The sequence below is a fragment of the Lampetra fluviatilis genome, chromosome 3 (genome assembly GCF_964198595.1).
Source record: "Lampetra fluviatilis chromosome 3, kcLamFluv1.1, whole genome shotgun sequence".
Lineage (NCBI taxonomy): Eukaryota > Metazoa > Chordata > Hyperoartia > Petromyzontiformes > Petromyzontidae > Lampetra > Lampetra fluviatilis.
The window spans coordinates 12,313,662-12,334,609 of record NC_136277.1 but is presented as its reverse complement, the minus strand read 5'-3'; the positions used below and the strand labels follow the sequence as shown (position 1 = coordinate 12,334,609).

Here is a 20,948-nt window from a genome sequence, read left to right as displayed (position 1 = left end):
TCAGGGCCGCGCAGGACCGAGCCAGCGGCGTGGTCCCGAGAACCAGAGCTAGTGCTCTGGGACTCCGGGTACCGTAGCCCGACTTACCAGTGTCGGGCCAGACAGCCTCCCCTAGCCCGTTAGTGGAGGACTAGGAGGTAGGTCAGAGATAGCTAGCAGTGTATTCCCAGCTAGCCGGGTGAGGGGGCCGATACCCCCTCCAGTGTTGTATGTCCGCGGTTGTGACAACTGTTGCGGAATAAATACGTGTGCCTCAACCCCGGCGTCCAAGAGTCCTCAACGATATTACAGCTGTATCAAGTGAGAGAAACCCACTAGTAACATTAGCAAAAACGAACGCTCTGAACTCGCAGACCTTAAAAAGAGAGATGATATAGTCATCCTCTCGGCAGACAAGGGCAATGCCACGGTCATCATGGATAAAGATTCATACAACAACAAAATCCTGGACCTACTTAATGATGGGAGTTACAAGGACTGTTTTCTTGGAATTTCTCTCACTTGATACAGCAATCGTGCTGTGACGGTTCCACCTGAAGACGGAAGCTTGTGTTGCCTCCGAAACGTCGTGATTTTTATTTTATTTTTATTTTACTTTTATTAATTTTAATTTTTTACCTACGTGACTTTACCAGAAAAAACCTAAGAATATGAATATCGTTCCTTTAGAACTGCATTTTAGTTTCCCCCCTGCCCGCCCGCCCACCCCCGCACCTCCGATTATCTCGGCTGGCCACGTGCGGTGCGAAAGAAGTTCAGCGTACAATAGGAACATGCGCGCACGCGCGTAGCCGTGTGGCACGGACGGAGACTTCAAACGCCCCGCACGCTCACACTGGGCAGCCGTGATCTTAAAAGTGACTTTGAAAGGTCGACACTGGGGCTGTGCGTGCCCGTGTGCGCGTGTGTGTGTGCGTGTGTGCGTGTGTGTGCGTGTGTGTATGCGTGTGTGCGTGTGTGTGTGCGTGTGTGTGTGTGGGGAGCGGTGGCGCAGCGGTTAGCGCCACGCTGCGCTACGAACCCGGCGACCCGAGTTCGACTCCCGCTCACGGCCAACGCCTGCGACGATCATCCGAACCGCTCCGCGGCTTCCACCTAGGTCGACTCAGCCTCAAATGAGTAAACCTGGTGGCGGTGGCGCGGTAAACATCGCCACCGGGGGAGACAAAGGCGGCCGGGCGTGGTGGTGCTGACCACGGCACCGGCCTCGTGTGCCACAGCGCCGGCCTTCACAGGGTGCTGCTGCTCGCTACCAGCACTTGCCCCAACAGTCCGTCACAGGCTACCCGGGGAATCTTCGACTGTGTTATGTATTTCTGCTTGCGCGTGCATCGTGGGTGTCTCGTTCGTTGTGAGAATCTGCCGGCCGTCTGTGTCGGTCGACCCGTGGCCACCTGCCGGGTCCGTCCACCTCCACGTGACAGCCTCGAAGTGCACCTAGCCTGGCACGGGCGCCGTCGGTGACGTCGCCGCCGCCGAGTGGCGAACGGCGGCTGCTGCTGCTGCTGTTGTTGTTGTTTGTGTGTTTTGCGAGGTGCTCGCCATGACGGCACTTGCCCCGACAGTCTGTTACAGGCTATACCGGGTGGGAGCTTTGTCTTTGTCGCGTGTGTTGTGTGGTCTCTAGCCGGAAGTGATCGAGGAGCTGTCGAGTCTGCGGGAACTTTGGCTGGATGGAAACGGCCTCCAGAAACTACCTGGGGTGACTCCACCCCCACACGCCAACTCACCCAGCGCATCCACTCATCCACTCACCAGCTCACCAGCTCACCCACTCACCAGCCCACCCACTCATCAACTTATCCACTCACCAACTCACTCACTCACCAACTCACTCACTCATTAACGTATCCACTCATTAATGCAACCCACTTATCAATGCACCCACTCACCAACTAACCCACTCACCGACTCACTACTCACCCATTCGCCCACTCACCAACTCACTCACTCACCAACTCACCCACTCATCCACTCACCAACTCACCTACTCACCCACCACTCACCCACCACTCACCCACTCACCCACAACTCACCCACTCACCAACTCACACACTCACCCAACTCACCCACCACTCACCCACCACTCACCCACCACTCACAAACTCACCCACTCACCCAACTCACCCACCACTCACCCACCACTCACCCACCACTCACCAACTCACTCACTCAACTCACCCAACTCACCCACCACTCACAAACTCACCCACTCACCAACTCACACACTCGCGCACTCACCAACTCACCCACAACTCACCCCACTCACTCACTCACCCAACTCACCCAACTCACCCACCACTCACCCACCACTCACCAACTCACCAACTCACCCACTCACACACTCGCGCACCCACCACTCACCCACCACTCACCCAACTCACCCACCACTCACCCACCCACTCACCGTCCCCGTGTCCCCCAGTGCATCGGGCGGCTGAAGCAGCTGACCTACCCACCACTCACCCATTCACCCACTCACTCACCAACTCACCAACTCACCTACTCACCAATTCACCCACTAGCCCACCCACTCACCCACCACTCACCCAACTCACCCACCACTCACCCACTCACCCAACTCACCCAACTCACCCACCACTCGCCCACCCACTCACCGTCCCCGTGTCCCCCAGTGCATCGGGCGGCTGAAGCAGCTGACCTACCCACCACTCACCCATTCACCCACTCACCCACCACTCACCAACTCACCCACTCACCAACTCACCAACTCGCCCAACTCACCCACCACTCACCCGCCCACTCACCGTCCCCGTGTCCCCCAGTGCATCGGGCGGCTGAAGCAGCTGACCTACCCACCACTCACCCATTCACCCACTCACTCACCAACTCACTCACCCACCACTCACCAACTCACCCACCACTCATCCAACTCACCCACCACTCGCCCACCCACTCACCGTCCCCGTGTCCCCCAGTGCATTGGGCGGCTGAAGCAGCTGACTTACCCACCACTCACCCATTCACCCACTCACCCACTACTCACCAACTCGCCCACCCACTCACCCAACTCACCCACCACTTGCCCACCCACTCACCGTCCCCGTGTCCCCCAGTGAATCGGGCGGCTGAAGCAGCTGACCTACCCACCACTCACCCATTCACCCACTCACCCACCACTCACCAACTCACCCACTCACCAACTCACCAACTCGCCCAACTCACCCACCACTCACCCGCCCACTCACCGTCCCCGTGTCCCCCAGTGCATCGGGCGGCTGAAGCAGCTGACCTACCCACCACTCACCCATTCACCCACTCACTCACCAACTCACTCACCCACCACTCACCAACTCACCCACCACTCATCCAACTCACCCACCACTCGCCCACCCACTCACCGTCCCCGTGTCCCCCAGTGCATTGGGCGGCTGAAGCAGCTGACTTACCCACCACTCACCCATTCACCCACTCACCCACTACTCACCAACTCGCCCACCCACTCACCCAACTCACCCACCACTCACCCACTCACCGTCCCCGTGTCCCCCAGTGCATCGGGCGGCTGAAGCAGCTGACCTACCCACCACTCACCCATTCACCCACTCACTCACCAACTCACCAACTCACCCACTCACCAACTCACCCACCACTCACCCACCACTCACCCACTCACCGTCCCCGTGTCCCCCAGTGCATCGGGCGGTTGAAGCAGCTGACCTACCCACCACTCACCCATTCACCCACTCACTCACCAACTCACCAACTCACCCACTCACCAACTCACCCAACTCACCCACCACTCGCCCGCCCACTCACCGTCCCCGTGTCCCCCAGTGCATCGGGCGGCTGAAGCAGCTGACCTACCCACCACTCACCCATTCACCCACTCACTCACCAACTCACCAACTCACCCACTCACCAACTCACCCACCACTCACCCACCACTCACCCACTCACCGTCCCCGTGTCCCCCAGTGCATCGAGCGGCTGAAGCAGCTGATCTACCCACCACTCACCCATTCACCCACTCACTCACCAACTCACCAACTCACCCACTCACCAACTCACCCACCACTCACCCACCACTCACCCACTCACCGTCCCCGTGTCCCCCAGTGCATCGGGCGGCTGAAGCAGCTGACCTACCCACCACTCACCCATTCAACCACTCACTCACCAACTCACCAACTCACCCACTCACCAACTCACCCACCACTCACCCACCACTCACCCACTCACCGTCCCCGTGTCCCCCAGTGCATCGGGCGGCTGAAGCAGCTGACCTATCTGGACGTGTCCAAGAACAACCTGGAGGAGGTGGAGCCGGGGATCTGCGGCTGCCAGGAGCTCAGCGACCTCCTCCTCTCCTCCAACATCCTCCAGCAGCTGCCGCTCAACCTCGGCACGTGGAGACATCACCACCACGACCGCAACCATCGCTACCACCATCGCTACCATCATCACCACCACCACAACCATCACTACTACCACCATCGCTACCACCACCACCATCGCTACCACCATCGCTACCCCCACCCCAACCATCATCACCACCACCATAACCATCACTACTACCACCATCGCTACCACCACCACCATCGCTACCACGACCATAACCATGATCACCACCACCACAACCATCATCACCACCACAACCACCACCATTGCTACCCCCACCACAATCATCATCACCACCACCACTACCACGACCACCACCATCGCTACCACCACCAAAACCATCGCTACACCCACCACAACCATGATCACCACCACGACCACCATTGCTACCACCACCATCGCTACCACCACCACCACCACAACCACCACCATCGCTACCCCCACCATAAAAATCGCTACCACCACCATTACCACCACCATCGCTACCACCACTATCACTACCACGCCCAGCGCCACCACCACTACAACCATCGCTACCCCCACCACCATCGCTACCCCCACCACAACCATGATCACCACCACCACCACAACCACAACCATCGCTACCACCATCACCACCACAACCATCGCTACCTCCACCACCACCACAACCATTGCTACCACCACCACAACCATCACTACCACCACCACCACCACAACCATCGCTACCACCACCACCACCACAACTATCGCTACCACCACCACCACCACAACCATCGCTACCTCCACCACCACCACAACCATCGCTACCACCACCACCACAACCATCGCTACCACCACCACCACCATCGCTACCTCCACCACCACCACAACCATCGCTACCACCACCACCACCACCACCACAACCATCGCTACCACCACCACCACCACCACAACCATCGCTACCTCCACCACCACCACAACCATCGCTACCACCACCACCACAACCATCGCTACCACCACCACCACCACAACCATCGCTACCACCACCACCACAACCATCGCTACCTCCACCACCACCACCACAACCATCGCTACCACCACCACCACCACCACCACAACCATCGCTACCTCCACCACCACCACAACCATCCCTACCACCACAACCATCATCACCACCACCATCGCTACCCCCACCACAACCATCATCACCACCACCACAACCATCGCTACCTCCACCACCACCACAACCATCCCTACCACCACCACAACCATCATCACCACCACCACCACAACCATCGCTACCGCCACCACCACCACCAACCACCACCACAACAATCGCTACCTCCACCACCACCACAACAATCGCTACCTCCACCACCACCACCACCACCATCGCTACCTCCACCACCACCACCATCATCGCTACCTCCACCACCACCACCATCGCTACCACCATCACCATCACCACCACCACAACCATCGCTACCACCACCACAACCATCGCTACCTCCACCACCACCATCGCTACCACCACCACCACAACCATCACCACTACCACCACAACCATCGCTACCACTACCACCATCACCACCATCACCATCACCACCATCACCACCACCGCACCTGCGTGGTCCCTGCTGCTGCCCGTGACTCGAGGGTTCGCCCGCTTTGAGAGTCATCGTCACGGCGGTGACGCTGGCGGTAATGGCGGTGGGGGGAGCGGTGGCGCAGCGGTTAGCGCCACCCTACGAACCCGGCGACCCGAGTTCGATTCCCGCTCACGGCCACCAACGCCGGTGACGATTACTACCCCGAACCCGTCCTTGAGCCTCCCCCCTAGGTCGACTCGGCCTCAACCGAGTACCCGGTGCGGTGTGTGGTAAACGTCGCCACCGTCGCGTGTGCCGCGCCGGCCTTCGCAGCACTTGCCCCGACGGTCTGTCGAAGGCTGCACGGGGGACCTTTGTCTTTGTGCTGCTGGAGTGATTCCTGCGCTGTGCCCGCAGGGTCCCTCAAGAAGCTGAGCACGCTGCGGGTGGACGACAACCAGCTCACCTCGCTACCAGCCTCCATCGGCAGGTGAGCCTCACCTACTCGCTCACCTACTCACCTACTCACCTACCTACTCACCTACATGCTCACCTACCTACTCACTTACTCACCTACTCACCTACTCACCTACTCACCTACTCACCTACCTACTCACATCGCTACCAGCCTCCATCGGCAGGTGAGCCTCACTCACCTACTCACCTACTCACTCACCTACTCACCTACTCACCTACCTACTCACCTACCTACTCACCTACTCACTCACCTACTCACCTACTCACCTACATGCTCACCTCGATACCAGCCTCCATCAGCAGGTGAGCCTCACTCAGCTACTCACCTACTCACCTACTCACCTACTTACCAACATGCTCACCTACTCACCTACTCACCTACTCACTCACCTACTCACCTACATGCTCACCTCGCTACCAGCCTCCATCGGCAGGTGAGACTCACCTACTCACTACCTACTCACCTACTCACTACCTACTCACCTACATGCTCACATTGCTACCAGCCTCCATCGGCAGGTGAGCCTCACTCACCTACTCACCTGCATGCTCACCTACTCACCTGCATGCTCACCTCGCTACCAGCCTCCATCGGCAGGTGAGCCTCACCTACTCACCTACTTACTCACCTACTCACTCACCTACTCACCTACTCACTCACCTACTCACCTACATGCTCACCTACTCACTTACATGCTCACCTCGCTACCAGCCTCCATCGGCAGGTGAGCCTCACTCACCTAATCACCTACTCACCTACTCACCTACCTACTCACCTACATGCTCACCTCGCTACCAGCCTCCATCGGCAGGTGAGCCTCACCTACATACTCACCTACCTACTCACCTCACTACCTACTCACCTACCTACTCACCTGCCTACTCACCTCACTACCTACCAGAGGTGTGGACTCGAGTCATGCGACTTGGACTCGAGTCAGACTCGAGTCATGATTTTGATGACTTCAGACTCGACTTGGACTTGCCTCATCTTTGACTCGACTTGACTCGGGACTCGAGAGCAAAGACTTGAGACTTACTTGTGACTTGCATAACAATGACTTTGTCCCACCTCTGCTACCTACTCACCTACCTACTCACCTGCCTACTTACCTACCCGCTCAGGTGGGTGGGTAGGTGAGTAGGTATACTCACCTACCCACCCACCTGCTCACCTACCTACCCATCTACCCACCTACCCACCTACCTGCACGCACCCAGGTCACTTTTGAAAATGAGACAACTTTGCTTCCTTGAGTTCTCACCTGGTTACAACAAAATAAACCTGAGCACCACCACCCACCTACTCTCCCACCTACCCACCTGTCTACCCACCTGCCTACCTTCTTAGCCACCTACCTAACATCCCACTTGCCTACCTCTCTACCTGCTTACCCACCTGCCTACAAATCTACCTCCCTACCTGCTTACCCACCTGCCTAACATCCCACCTGCCTACCTTCTTACCTACCTGCCTACAATTCCTCCGCTTGTGTTGCGATCGAAACGTCGTCATTTTTTGGTATTTTTTTTAAAGCCATCTACGTGACTTTACCGAAAGACCCAAAGAATGTGAATTCCTGCAGTCACGAAAGCTTTAAGTGTAGATGTAGTTGTTGTTGTTGTCAATGTTCATTTATATGTGGTTGTTGTTGATGTGGTTGTTGTCAATGTCGTTGTTGTTGTTGGTGGTGGTTGTTTGTGTGATTGTCAGTGTGGTTGTTGTCAATGTCGTTGTTGTTGATGTGGTTGTTGTCAATGTTCTTTTTGATGTGGTTGTTGTTGTTGATGTGGTTGTTCTTGTTGTTGATGTAGCTGTTGTTAATGTGGTTGTTGTTGTTGTGGTTGTTCTTGTTGTTGATGTAGCTGTTGTTAATGTGGTTGTTGTTGATGTGGTTGTTCTTGTTGTTGATGTAGCTGTTTTATTTTTTATTATTTTATTATTTCCATTCTACATGACTTTACCGAAAGAACCAAGAAGATGAATCCCTGCAGTCACGAAAGCTTTAAATCGAGATGTAGCTGTTGTTAATGTGGTTGTTGTTCTTGTTGTTGATGTAGCTCTTGTTGTTGTTACTGTTGTTGTTATTGTTGTGGTTGTTCTTGTTGTTGATGTAGCTGTTGTTAATGTGGTTGTTGTTTTTGTTGTTGATGTAGCTGTTGTTAATGTGGTTGTTGTTGTTGTGGTTGTTCTTGTTGTTGATGTAGCTGTTGTTAATGTGGTTGTTGTTGATGTGGTTGTTCTTGTTGTTGATGTAGCTGTTGTCAATGTGGTTGTTGTTGATGTGGTTGTTCTTGTTGTTGATGTAGCTGTTGTCAATGTGGTTGTTGTTGATGTGGTTGTTCTTGTTGTTGATGTAGCTCTTGTTAATGTGGTTGTTGTTGATGTGGTTGTTCTTGTTGTTGATGTAGCTGTTGTTTTATTTTTTATTATTTTATTATTTCCCTTCTACGTGACTTTACCGAAAGAACCAAGAAGATGAATCCCTGCAGTCACGAAAGCTTTAAATCGAGATGTAGCTGTTGTTAATGTGGTTGTTGTTGATGTGGTTGTTCTTGTTGTTGATGTAGCTGTTGTTAATGTGGTTGTTGTTGATGTGGTTGTTCTTGTTTTTGATGTAGCTGTTGTCAATGTGGTTGTTGTTGTGGTTGTTCTTGTTGTTGATGTAGCTGTTGTCAATGTGGTTGTTGTTCTTGTTGTTGTTCTTGTTGTTGATGTAGCTGTTGTCAATGTGGTTGTTGTTGTGGTTGTTCTTGTTGTTGATGTAGCTGTTGTTAATGTGGTTGTTGTTGATGTGGTTGTTCTTGTTGTTGATGTAGCTGTTTTATTTTTTATTATTTTATTATTTCCATTCTACATGACTTTACCGAAAGAACCTAGAAGATGAATCCCTGCAGTCACGAAAGCTTTAAATCGAGATGTAGCTGTTGTTAATGTGGTTGTTGTTCTTGTTGTTGATGTAGCTGTTGTTGTTGTTGTTACTGTTGTTGTTATTGTTGTGGTTGTTCTTGTTGTTGATGTAGCTGTTGTTAATGTGGTTGTTGTTCTTGTTGTTGATGTAGCTGTTGTTAATGTGGTTGTTGTTGTTGTGGTTGTTCTTGTTGTTGATGTAGCTGTTGTTAATGTGGTTGTTGTTGATGTGGTTGTTCTTGTTGTTGATGTAGCTGTTGTCAATGTGGTTGTTGTTGATGTGGTTGTTCTTGTTGTTGATGTAGCTGTTGTCAATGTGGTTGTTGTTGATGTGGTTGTTCTTGTTGTTGATGTAGCTCTTGTTAATGTGGTTGTTGTTGATGTGGTTGTTCTTGTTGTTGATGTAGCTGTTGTTTTATTTTTTTTTATTTTATTATTTCCCTTCTACGTGACTTTACCGAAAGAACCAAGAAGATGAATCCCTGCAGTCACGAAAGCTTTAAATCGAGATGTAGCTGTTGTTAATGTGGTTGTTGTTGATGTGGTTGTTCTTGTTGTTGATGTAGCTGTTGTCAATGTGGTTGTTGTTCTTGTTGTTGATGTAGCTGTTGTTAATGTGGTTGTTGTTGATGTGGTTGTTCTTGTTTTGATGTAGCTGTTGTCAATGTGGTTGTTGTTGTGGTTGTTCTTGTTGTTGATGTAGCTGTTGTCAATGTGGTTGTTGTTCTTGTTGTTGTTCTTGTTGTTGATGTAGCTGTTGTCAATGTGGTTGTTGTTCTTGTTGTTGTTCTTGTTGTTGATGTAGCTGTTGTCAATGTGGTTGTTGTTCTTGTTGTTGATGTAGCTGTCGTTAATGTGGTTGTTGTTGATGTGGTTGTTCTTGTTGTTGATGTAGCTGTTGTTAATGTGGTTGTTGTTCTTGTTGTTGATGTAGCTGTTGTTAATGTGGTTGTTGTTGATGTGGTTGTTCTTGTTTTTGATGTAGCTGTTGTCAATGTGGTTGTTGTTGTGGTTGTTCTTGTTGTTGATGTAGCTGTTGTTAATGTGGTTGTTGTTCTTGTTGTTGATGTAGCTGTTGTTAATGTGGTTGTTGTTGATGTGGTTGTTCTTGTTTTTGATGTAGCTGTTGTCAATGTGGTTGTTGTTGTGGTTGTTCTTGTTGTTGATGTAGCTGTTGTCAATGTGGTTGTTGTTCTTGTTGTTGTTCTTGTTGTTGATGTAGCTGTTGTCAATGTGGTTGTTGTTGTGGTTGTTCTTGTTGTTGATGTAGCTGTTGTCAATGTGGTTGTTGTTCTTGTTGTTGATGTAGCTGTTGTTGTTGCTGCTGTTGTTGTTGTTGACGTGGCCGTTGTTGCCGTGACAGCCTCACGTCGCTGGAGGAAATCGACTGCAGCTGCAACGAGCTGGAGTCGCTGCCTCCCAACGCGGGGCTGCTGCACAACCTGCGCACCCTCACGGCCGACGAGAACTTCCTGACCGACCTCCCGCCCGAGGCAAGAGACTCGCTCGCTCAATCACTCGCTCGGTCATTTGCTCGTTCGCTCACTCAGTCACTCGCTCAGTCACTCGCTTGGTCGCTCACTCGCTCAGTCACTCGCTCGCTCACTCATTCGCTTGGTCGCTCACTCACTCGTTCACTCACTCACTCAATCACTCGCTTGGTCGCTCACTCACTTGTTCACTCGCTCAATCACACTCTCGGTCATTTGCTCACTCGCTCACTCACATGCTCACTCGCTCGCTCGCTCACTCGCTCACTCACTCGCTCACTCACTCGCTCACACGCTAACTCACTCACTCGGTCATTCGCTCGCTTGCTCGCTCACACACACTCACTCACTTGTTTGTCTGCTCGCTCACACACTCACTCACTCAGTGAGATGAGACACGGGTTCTGTATTGGAGGGTTCTCTATCAGATGAGACATGGCTTCTGATGATGCTCTTGATGATCATGATGATGATACTGATGATTATAATGGTATTGATTATACTCATGAGGGCGATAAGAGGCGATGCGCTTGATGATCATGACGCTGTTGCTGATGATGCTGGCTGCGGTTGCGTCACGCGGGCAGCTGAATGTTGTGTCCCGTGTGTGTGTGTGTGCGTGTGTGTGTGTGCGTGTGCGTGTGTCCCGTGTGTGTTCCAGGCAGCGGCTACCGGTAGCGGGGAGTTATAATCTCGCTTCGGTCAAAAATAGCGGCGCCGACAGCGGCAACCGTTAATTAGCACACCCAGGATAGGCACTCGCGAACACCAAGCCTGCACTTAACCAGCGGTGAAGGCGCGCGTGCGTGCGTGTGTGTGTGCGTGCGTGTGTGTGTGCGTGTGTGCGTGTGTGTGCGTGTGTGCGTGCGTGTGCGTGTGTGCGTGTGTGTGCGTGTGTGTGTGCGTGTGTGTGTGCGTGTGTGTGTGCGTGCGTGTGTGTGCGTGCGTGTGTGCACGTGCGTGCGCGTGCGTGCGCGTGTGTGCGTGTGTGCGTGTGTGCATGTGTGTGTGTAGTAGGGAGCGGTAGCGCGCTGCGCTATGAACCTGACGACCCGGGTTCGATTCCCGCTCACAGCCAACACCAGTGACGATTATTTGAACCGGTCCTAGGCCTCCCCTAGGTCGACTCAGCCTCAAATGAGTGCGTGGTGTGGTGTATACAAGTATCGCCACTTGGGGAGACAAAGACGGCCGGGCGTGGTGCTGGCCACCCACCCCCTCGTGTGCCACAGTGCCGGTCTTCATAGGTGCTGCTCACAGCACTTGCCCCTACAGTCTGTTGAGGCTACACGGGGGGATCTTTGTCTTTTGTCTTTGTGTGGGGGTGTAGTGGGGAGCGGTGGTGCAGCGGTTAGCGCTACGCTGCGCTACGAACCCGGCTACCCGAGTTCGATTCCCGCTCACGGCCACCAACACCGGTGACGATTATCAGAACCGGTTTCTGGGCCTCCCCTAGGTCGACTCAGCCTCGAATTAGTACCCGGTGCAGTGTGTAAGTAAAATCGCCACTGGGAAGATAAAGAACTTGCCCCTACAGTCTGTTGAGGCTACACGATAGCGGATCTCTCCGTTGTGACTGTGTGTGTGGGGAGCGGTGGTGTAGCGGTTAGCGCTACGCTGCGCTACGAACCCGGCGACCCGGGTTCGATTCCCGCTCACGGCCATCAACACCGGTGACGATTATCTGAACCGGTCCTGGGCCTCCCCTAGGTCGACTCAGCCTCAAATGAGTACCTGGTGCAGTGTGTGTTAACATTGCCACTGGGGAGATGTGTTGGCCACCCACCCCCTCGCGTGCCTTGCCGGCCTATATATAAGTGCTCGCTAACAGCACTTGCCCCTACAGTCTGTGAAGGCTATACGGGGGGATCTTTGTCTTTGTCAACTGTGCCAACCTGGTAAGCGGGTAACCCGCAACACCGGGGTCTCTCCCGCGAACCTCCTGCCAGCAGCGGGGCAAGCCCCAACAGTCTGCGAGAGACTTTACGGGGGATCTCTGTCTTTCCGCGTGCGTGCGTGCGTGCGCAGATCGGCAACTGCGTACACGTGAGCGTCATGTCACTCCGCTCCAACCGCCTGGAGAGGCTGCCGGAGGAGATGGGGCAGATGTTCCGCCTGCGGGTGCTCAACCTGAGCGACAACCGGTGAGGAGGAGGTTGGAGGAGGAGGTTGGAGGAAGAAGAGGTTCATATTGTTTGGTTCTTTCGGTAAAGTCACGTAGAATATATATATATATTTTTTCATTCCACGTGACTTTATCGAAAGAACCAAAGGATATGAATTCCTGCAGTCACGAAAGTTTTCAGTCAAAGGAGGTTCTTGCGAGCGAGTGAGCGGCCGTAATAGAGAGGGGAGGGTGGGGGGGGGTTAGGATGGCGTGAATGTGAAAACATTGTCTCGTTAAATGTCACGGGTTTACATGTCCTCTTTTTGCCAGTTGTCAAAGTATGAAAAATAAGAATAGGCTGTTATTTCATAGATTTGAAGTTTTCGTGACTGCAAGGATTCTTTGTTTTTTTTGGTAAAGTCACGTGGGTAGAATATTTAAATAAATTAGATCACGACGTTTCGGGCGCAACACAAGCTTACTTCTTCAGGTGGGGACAACTTAGAGAAAGCACAACCGCTTAAGCGCTTAAGCAAAAGGTATCATCTATTTGATGGTTTAACATCTTAATGCCTGTTGTATTGCCAAAAAGGGTAAAGACCTATTATTATTTTTCATACTTTCCTGGCTCCCACGTAGAAGACTCGACACACTAAGTTGACAGCAGAGACACGCCAATCAAAATCAATTAAACTCCATCCAATGTTGTAAAGATATGGCAACTCCTGTAGTGTAGAGGTGATCACATGGATTGCAGATGAACCGGAGCAACACATTTGTTTTGTCGAAGCACCGTGTGGCTTGTAATAAACATTTACAAGAACAACAAAGTGTAACTGCTTTTAGATGATTCATTTGGGGCTTAAGGGAAAAATCCACGAGTTGATCATTTACGTCAAAATCTCAGGTGCGCGCTTAATCCGCAAATCGGATCAACTGCACGTGGATAATTTATAGTCGACTGTACTTGTCCATGGAGGCTGGAGGGGCCTTATACCTGACCACCCCCCATGCCCTGCAATCTCGCCTGGACTCCTGGCCTAATTTTTTACCTACGTGACTTTACCAAAAAAAAGAGTAGGCTGTTATTGTGCAAGGATTCAAGCGCTGCATTAACCACGCACAGTGCCTGTGGTAATCATGCAAAACAAAGCATGATCTGATCATAATAATAATGTATGGACATTGTGTTTGAGATCGGCCTACACCAGAGGCAAGCAGCCTTCTTTGTGGCCCAGTCTCACCACCTGTGTCAGACCAGAGAACGACGCCAGAAAGCGAACAGCACAGAGACAATGCCACACGTATCGGAGCATTTATAGCTCGGGGTGTGCAGCTGTATCATGAGATACATTTCATTTTTTGCCAGTTGTCAAAGTACGAAAAATGAGAATAGCCTGTTTTACCCTTTGCTGGCAATAGAACAGGCGTTGTGTTTAGATGTTCAAACAACCAAATAAACGATACCTTTTGCAAGGAATCAAGCACATTAGCCACGCACAGCACCTGTGGTGAACATGCAAAACAAACCCTGATCAATCTTGATTTGAAGCTTTCGTGACTGCAGGAATCCATGCTCTTTGGTTCTTTCGGTAAAGTCACGTAGGTAGAAAATTAATAGATCACGACTATTCGATCGCAACACAGGCAATCGTCTTCAGGTGAGAGAGAGAGATAAAGCTGCTGAAACACGAGGCCTTGTGTAGGCCTGAGATGGGAGTCCCCTCAGGGTAAGAGGGCGGGGCTAGAGATGGTCTCCCTGAGGCTGTGGAAGTGGCCATTGTATTGTGGGAGATTAGCATGTCAATGATGCATCGGTGACAGAGGGAGAAGGACATCCCAGCCCGTCAATGCAAAGACATCCAACCTACTGATGAAAACCAGAGAGTCAGCTGACATCGGCAGGAAGGGTGGAAACATCACGGCAGGTTAAGACTTTACCTGGTGAATAACGTCCTTCCAATGATTGCTCAGTTTGTACCCAATCCTCTCGGTTGAAGTTGTGTCTGTGTTTATATATCTGGATGGCTTCATGAAACAAATCTTTGTTGATAGCCGGTGGGTTTGCAGAGTACCTTCGTCTTGGAAAAATCAATTTAGTGTGTGCCCACAGCGCTAAAACAATGATCAGCCACGGCCGAGGTATTGGTCCTACCGTGTTTCAGATCTGCTTCGTGTTCACGAACAGGGTCCGAGACACGTCGCTTCGTTTCCACTAGCGTGCTAATCGGAGGTGCGGGGGAAGGACAATTAACTAACACACAGATTGCACGATGAACCCGGTGTGTAAATATCACCACTCGGGAGACAAAGGCGGCCGGGCCTGGTTGCTGGTGGCCACTCACCCCCTCGTGTGCCACGGTGCCGGCCTTCATAGGGGCCGCTGCTCGCTAACAGCACTTGCCCCAAGCGTCTGCTCAGGCTACACGGGGGTGGAGGAATCTTTGTCTTTGTGTATGTGTGCATATATCTCAGTTGGGGAGCAGTAGTGTAGCGGGTAGCGCTACGCTACGCTCCAACACCCAGTGACCGATTATATCTGAACCGGTCCCGGGCCTCCCCTAGGTCGACTCGGCCTCAAATTAGATACCCGGTGCGGTGTGCAAACATCGCCACAGGGGAGACAAAGGCGGCCGGGCGCAGTGCCGGCCACTCACCCCCCCTCGTGTGCCACGGTGCCGGGCTTCGGAGGTGCTCGATACTCGCTAACAGCCACTTGCCCCGACAATGCGTCAAGGCTACACAGGGTATCTTTGTCTTTGTGTGTGTAATGTGCGCGTAGGCTGAAGAATCTGCCGTTCAGTTTCACCAGACTCAAGGACCTGGCGGCTCTGTGGCTTTCAGACAACCAGGTGGGAGGGTCTGGCCACTTTGGTCCACGTTTTAATGCTCGTGATTGATGGTGAAAGTGGTGACGATGATGATGGTGGTGACGGTGATGACTATGATGGTGATGATGATGGTGGTGACGATGATGATGGTGGTGACGGTGATGACTATGATGGTGATGATGTCTAATGATGACAGTGATGATGATGATTATGATGACAGTGATGACTATGATGATGACAGTGATGATGATGATGATGATTATGATGACTGGTGATGATTATGATGATGATGATTATGATGATGTTGATGTTAACGGTGATGATGACTATGATGATTATGATGACGGTGATGATGATGGTGGTGACGATGATGGTGATGGCCATGATGATGACGGTGATGGCTATGATGATGACTGCTGATGACAGTGATGACTATGATGATGACGGTGATGATGTCTAATGATGACAGTGATGATGATAATTATGATGACGGTGATGACTGATGATGGTTATGATGATTATTACAGTGATGACTTGGTGATGATTATAATGAGTATGATGACGGTGATGACTATGATGATGACGGTGATGATGTCTAATGATGACAGTAATGATGATGAGTATGATGACGGTGATGACTGATGATGACGGTGATGATGATGATTATGATGACGTTGATGGTAACGGTGATGATGATTATGATGATGATTATGATGACGTTGATGGTAACGATGATGATGACTATGATGATGATTATGATGACGGTGATGACTAATGATGGTTATGATGATCATTACAGTGATGACTTTGGTGATGATTATAATGATTATAGTGATGTCTGATGATGACGGTGACGACTATTTATGGTGCCACGGTGGCTGGGAGATGTTAACTACCTCGCCTGGTATTCAGGAGGTCGTGGATTCGATCCCGACTCTGACGCCTGCTGCTGTATATTTGGAGTTTGCGGTGTCTCTTTCTCTCCCCGTGGTCGCGTGGATTTTTTTCTCCGGGTCCTCCAGTTTTTCCCTCCAAATTTAGAATCGACATCACGCGCTTCGAGCATTTGGCTGCTTTAAATGTGGCGATAAGCCACTTCTCGTTGAGCTCTCACTTGTGATGTCCAGGTCGCTTCTGCAAAAGAGCTACACAGCTTAGTGGGCCTTACCTGGTCAAATAAAATAGTTTAACTTAGTCTATGGGTCTCTATGGGTCTCTCTGGGTCCCTATGCGTCTCTATGGGTCTATATGTGTCTTTATGAATGTCTCTGTGGGTCTATGTGGGTCTCTGTGGGTCTCTATGCTTCTCTATGGGTCTCTGTGTGTCTCTATGGGTTTATATGTGTATCTATGTGTCTCTGTGGGTCTCTATGTGTCTCTATGGGTCTCAATGCTTCTTTATGGGTCTCTGTGGGGCTATATGGGTCTCTATGGGTCTCTATGCTTCTCTATGGGTCTCTGTGTGTCTCTATGGGTTTATATGTGTATCTATGTGTCTCTGTGGGTCTCTATGTGTCTCTATGGGTCTCAATGCTTCTTTATGGGTCTCTGTGGGTCTATATGGGTCTCTATGGGTCTCTATGCTTCTCTATGGGTCTGTGTGTCTCTATGGGTTTATATGTGTCTCTATGTGTCTCTGTATGTCTCTATGTGTCTCTATGAATCTCTATGTGTCTCTATGAATCTCTATGGGTCTCTGTGGGTCTCTATGGGTCTCTATGGGTCTCTGTGCATGTTTATGGGTTTATATGTGTCTCTATGTGTCTCTGTGGGTCTCTATGTGTCTCTATGAATCTCTATGTGTCTCTATGAATCTCTATGGGTCTGTGTGGGTCTCTATGGGTCTCTATGCTTCTCTATGGGTCTCTGTGCATGTTTATGGGTTTATATGTGTCTCTATGTGTCTCTGTGGGTTTATATGTGTATCTATGTGTCTCTGTGGGTCTCTATGTGTCTCTATGAATCTCTATGTGTCTCTATGAATCTCTATGGGTCTCTGTGGGTCTCTATGGGTCTCTATGGGTCTCTGTGCATGTTTATGGGTTTATATGTGTCTCTATGTGTCTCTGTGGGTCTCTATGTGTCTCTATGAATCTCTATGTGTCTCTATGAATCTCTATGGGTCTCTGTGGGGCTCCATGGGTCTATATGGGTCTCTATTCTTCTCTATGGGTATCTGTGCATCTTTATGCGTTCAGAATATTTGGCTGCGGCTATAAATGTCCACGTGGCGACGATAAGCCACTTCGTTGAGCTCTCGCTTGTGATGTCCAGGTCGCTCCTGAAAAAGAGCTATACAGCACAGTGGGACCTTACCTGGTCAAATAAGAAAAAAATATCTCGTTGTTTTTTTATTTAAAATAACAAAAAATATCTCGTAGTTTTTTTTATTTAAAATAACAAAAATATCTCGTAGTTTTTTTTAAATTTAAAATAACAAAAAATATCTCGTAGTTTTTTTTATTTAAAATAACAAAAAATATCTCGTAGTTTTTTAAAATTTAAAATAACAAAAAATATCTCGTAGTTTTTTTTATTTAAAATAACAAAAAATATCTCGTAGTTTTTTAAAATTTAAAATAACAAAAAATATCTCGTAGTTTTTTTTATTTAAAATAAAAAATATCTCGTAGTTTTTATTTATTTAAAATAACAAAAAATATCTCGTAGTTTTTTAAAATTTAAAATAACAAAAAATATCTCGTAGTTTTTATTTTATTTAAAATAACAAAATATATCTCGTAGTTTTTATTTATTTAAAATAACAAAAAATATCTCGTAGTTTTTTAAAATTTAAAATGACAAAAAATATCTCGTAGTTTTTTTTATTTAAAATAATAATAAAAACTTAATTTTGCTGATGGTGATGGTAATGCTGATGATTCTGCTGCAGTCGAAGCCGCTGATACCACTGCAGACGGAGGTGGACCCGGCTACTCAGATGCGCGTCCTCACCAACTACATGTTCCCCCAGCAGCCTCGCTCCGAGGAGGGTGAGTGTCTCACCGCCCGCCGCTCACCACTGCCACCACGACGCACTATTTAACTATTTTTTCTTTAGTCCACCAGGTATGGCTCTGCTGAGCTATCATGTAGCTACTTTTTGAGAAGCGACCTGGCCATCATCAACAAATGATGATTGCTCAACGAAGTGGCTTATTGTCATCACGCGGGGAATTTATATAGCAGTAGCCAAATGAATTCTAAATGCGCAATGTCGATTCTAAACCGGAGGACCCGGAGAAAAATCCACACGACCACGGGGAGAACATGGAAACTCCCAAATATACAGCAGCAGCAGCAGGCGTCGTCAGGGTCGGGATGGAACCCACGACCTCCTGTATACCAGGCGAGGTAGTTAACATCTCACCACGCTGCCGCTCGCCACGCTCGCAAAGCCGCTCGGGATTGTTAAGAAACTCTGTCGACGATGAGCAACGCTCGCGTGTGACATTTAGTCAAAATTAAACCACGCTTTTTTTTTGTCAAATTAATGAATTACTTTTTGGCGACTCCGTCCCACCGCGCACATAAACGCCGCGACCCACCTGGCGCGGATCGTCCTGTTGTCGTGTCGTCCAAGCAGCAGCAGCGAGGACGAATGCGCAGAAGCAATACAACTTTTAAACTTTGATTATTGCATTGTGTAGAGCTCGTCGAGAGGAATAGATTGCCGTGTCGTTCGCCTTCAACAGGCATGAAATGGCGTCGCAATGCAGTTTATGCGAGAGCCGGGGGCTTATGGGACCCTGGGGTCCCGCCATAAGGTTCAAATGTTTCACAAAATCAAAGCGGCCGCGCGTCGCCACCACGAGTTAATAATTTACGTCAAAATCTCAGGTGCGCGGTTAATCCGCAAATCGGATAAACTGCACGTGGATAATTGAGAGTTGACTGTAGTTATCCATGGAGGCTGGAGGGGCCTCATACCTGACCACCCCCCCCGCCCCGCCCTGCAATCTCGCCTAGACGCCTGGCCTAAAGGTGCCCACTCAAACCAGGCAGAGCGATAAGGCAAGAAGAGGAGCCTGCGTGGCCTATAAACAAAAAAGCATATCACGAGTCTCACAATCGTATTAAACATCTCGATGCTGTCACTATACAGGGACTCCTCTACTTACGAACGAGTTAGGTTCCTGAGGTCTGTTCGTAAAGTCGATTTGTTCGCAAGTCCAAACTTTACTCCTGTCGATTACAAACACGTTGTACGGCATGTACGCTAAACACGGGGGAATGGCGTTACAAGTTATATCATCTCCTGTAGATGTAGATGCCACTGGTTCTTCACGTTTTACAGATGTAGATGCCACTGGTTCTTCACGTTCTGCAGATGTAGATGCCACTGGTTCTTCACGTTTTACAGATGTAGATGCCACTGGTTCTTCACGTTCTGCAGATGTAGATGCCACTGGTTCTTCACGTTCTGCAGATGTAGATGCCACTGGATCTTCACGTTCTGCAGATGTAGATGCCACTGGTTCTTCACGTCTGCAGATGTAGACGCCACTGGTTCTTCACGTTCTGCAGATGTAGATGCCACTGGTTCTTCACGTTCTGCAGATGTAGATGCCACTGGTTCTTCACGTTCTGCAGATGTAGATGCCACTGGATCTTCACGTTCTGCAGATGTAGATGCCACTGGTTCTTCACGTTCTGCAGATGTAGACGCCACTGGTTCTTCACGTTCTGTAGATGTAGATGCCACCGTTTCTTCACGTTCTGCAGATGTAGACGCCACTGGTTCTTCACGTTCTGCAGATGTAGATGCCACTGGTTCTTCACGTTCTGCAGATGTAGATGCCACTGGTTCTTCACGTTCTGCAGATGTAGATGCCACTGGTTCTTCACGTTCTGCAGATGTAGATGCCACTGGTTCTTCACTTTCTGCAGATGTAGATGCCACTGGTTCTTCACGTTCTGCAGATGTAGATGCCACTGGTTCTTCACGTTCTGCAGATGTAGATGCCACTGGTTCTTCACGTTCTGCAGATGTAGATGCCACTGGTTCTTCACGTCTGCAGATGTAGACGCCACTGGTTCTTCACGTTCTGCAGATGTAGATGCCACTGGTTCTTCACGTTCTGCAGATGTAGATGCCACTGGTTCTTCACGTTCTGCAGATGTAGATGCCACTGGATCTTCACATTCTGCAGATGTAGATGCCACTGGTTCTTCACGTCTGCAGATGTAGACGCCACTGGTTCTTCACGTTCTGTAGAT

General features: G+C 50.2%; 1 protein-coding gene across 5 annotated transcripts in view; it reads left to right on the top strand.

Moving 5' to 3' along the window:
• LOC144952367 (uncharacterized) overlaps positions 1 to 20,948 on the top strand; it is a 158,069-nt gene that overhangs the window by 60,122 nt on the left and 76,999 nt on the right. For all 5 annotated transcript variants that reach the window (XM_078882767.1, XM_078882790.1, XM_078882760.1 and 2 more), the window contains exons 8-14: positions 1,628 to 1,702; positions 4,222 to 4,366; positions 6,330 to 6,402; positions 10,664 to 10,793; positions 12,819 to 12,934; positions 15,680 to 15,749; positions 18,622 to 18,721. In XM_078882767.1, coding sequence (XP_078738893.1) covers positions 1,628 to 1,702; positions 4,222 to 4,366; positions 6,330 to 6,402; positions 10,664 to 10,793; positions 12,819 to 12,934; positions 15,680 to 15,749; positions 18,622 to 18,721 — 709 coding nt within the window. The remainder of the gene's footprint in view (positions 1 to 1,627; positions 1,703 to 4,221; positions 4,367 to 6,329; positions 6,403 to 10,663; positions 10,794 to 12,818; positions 12,935 to 15,679; positions 15,750 to 18,621; positions 18,722 to 20,948) is intronic.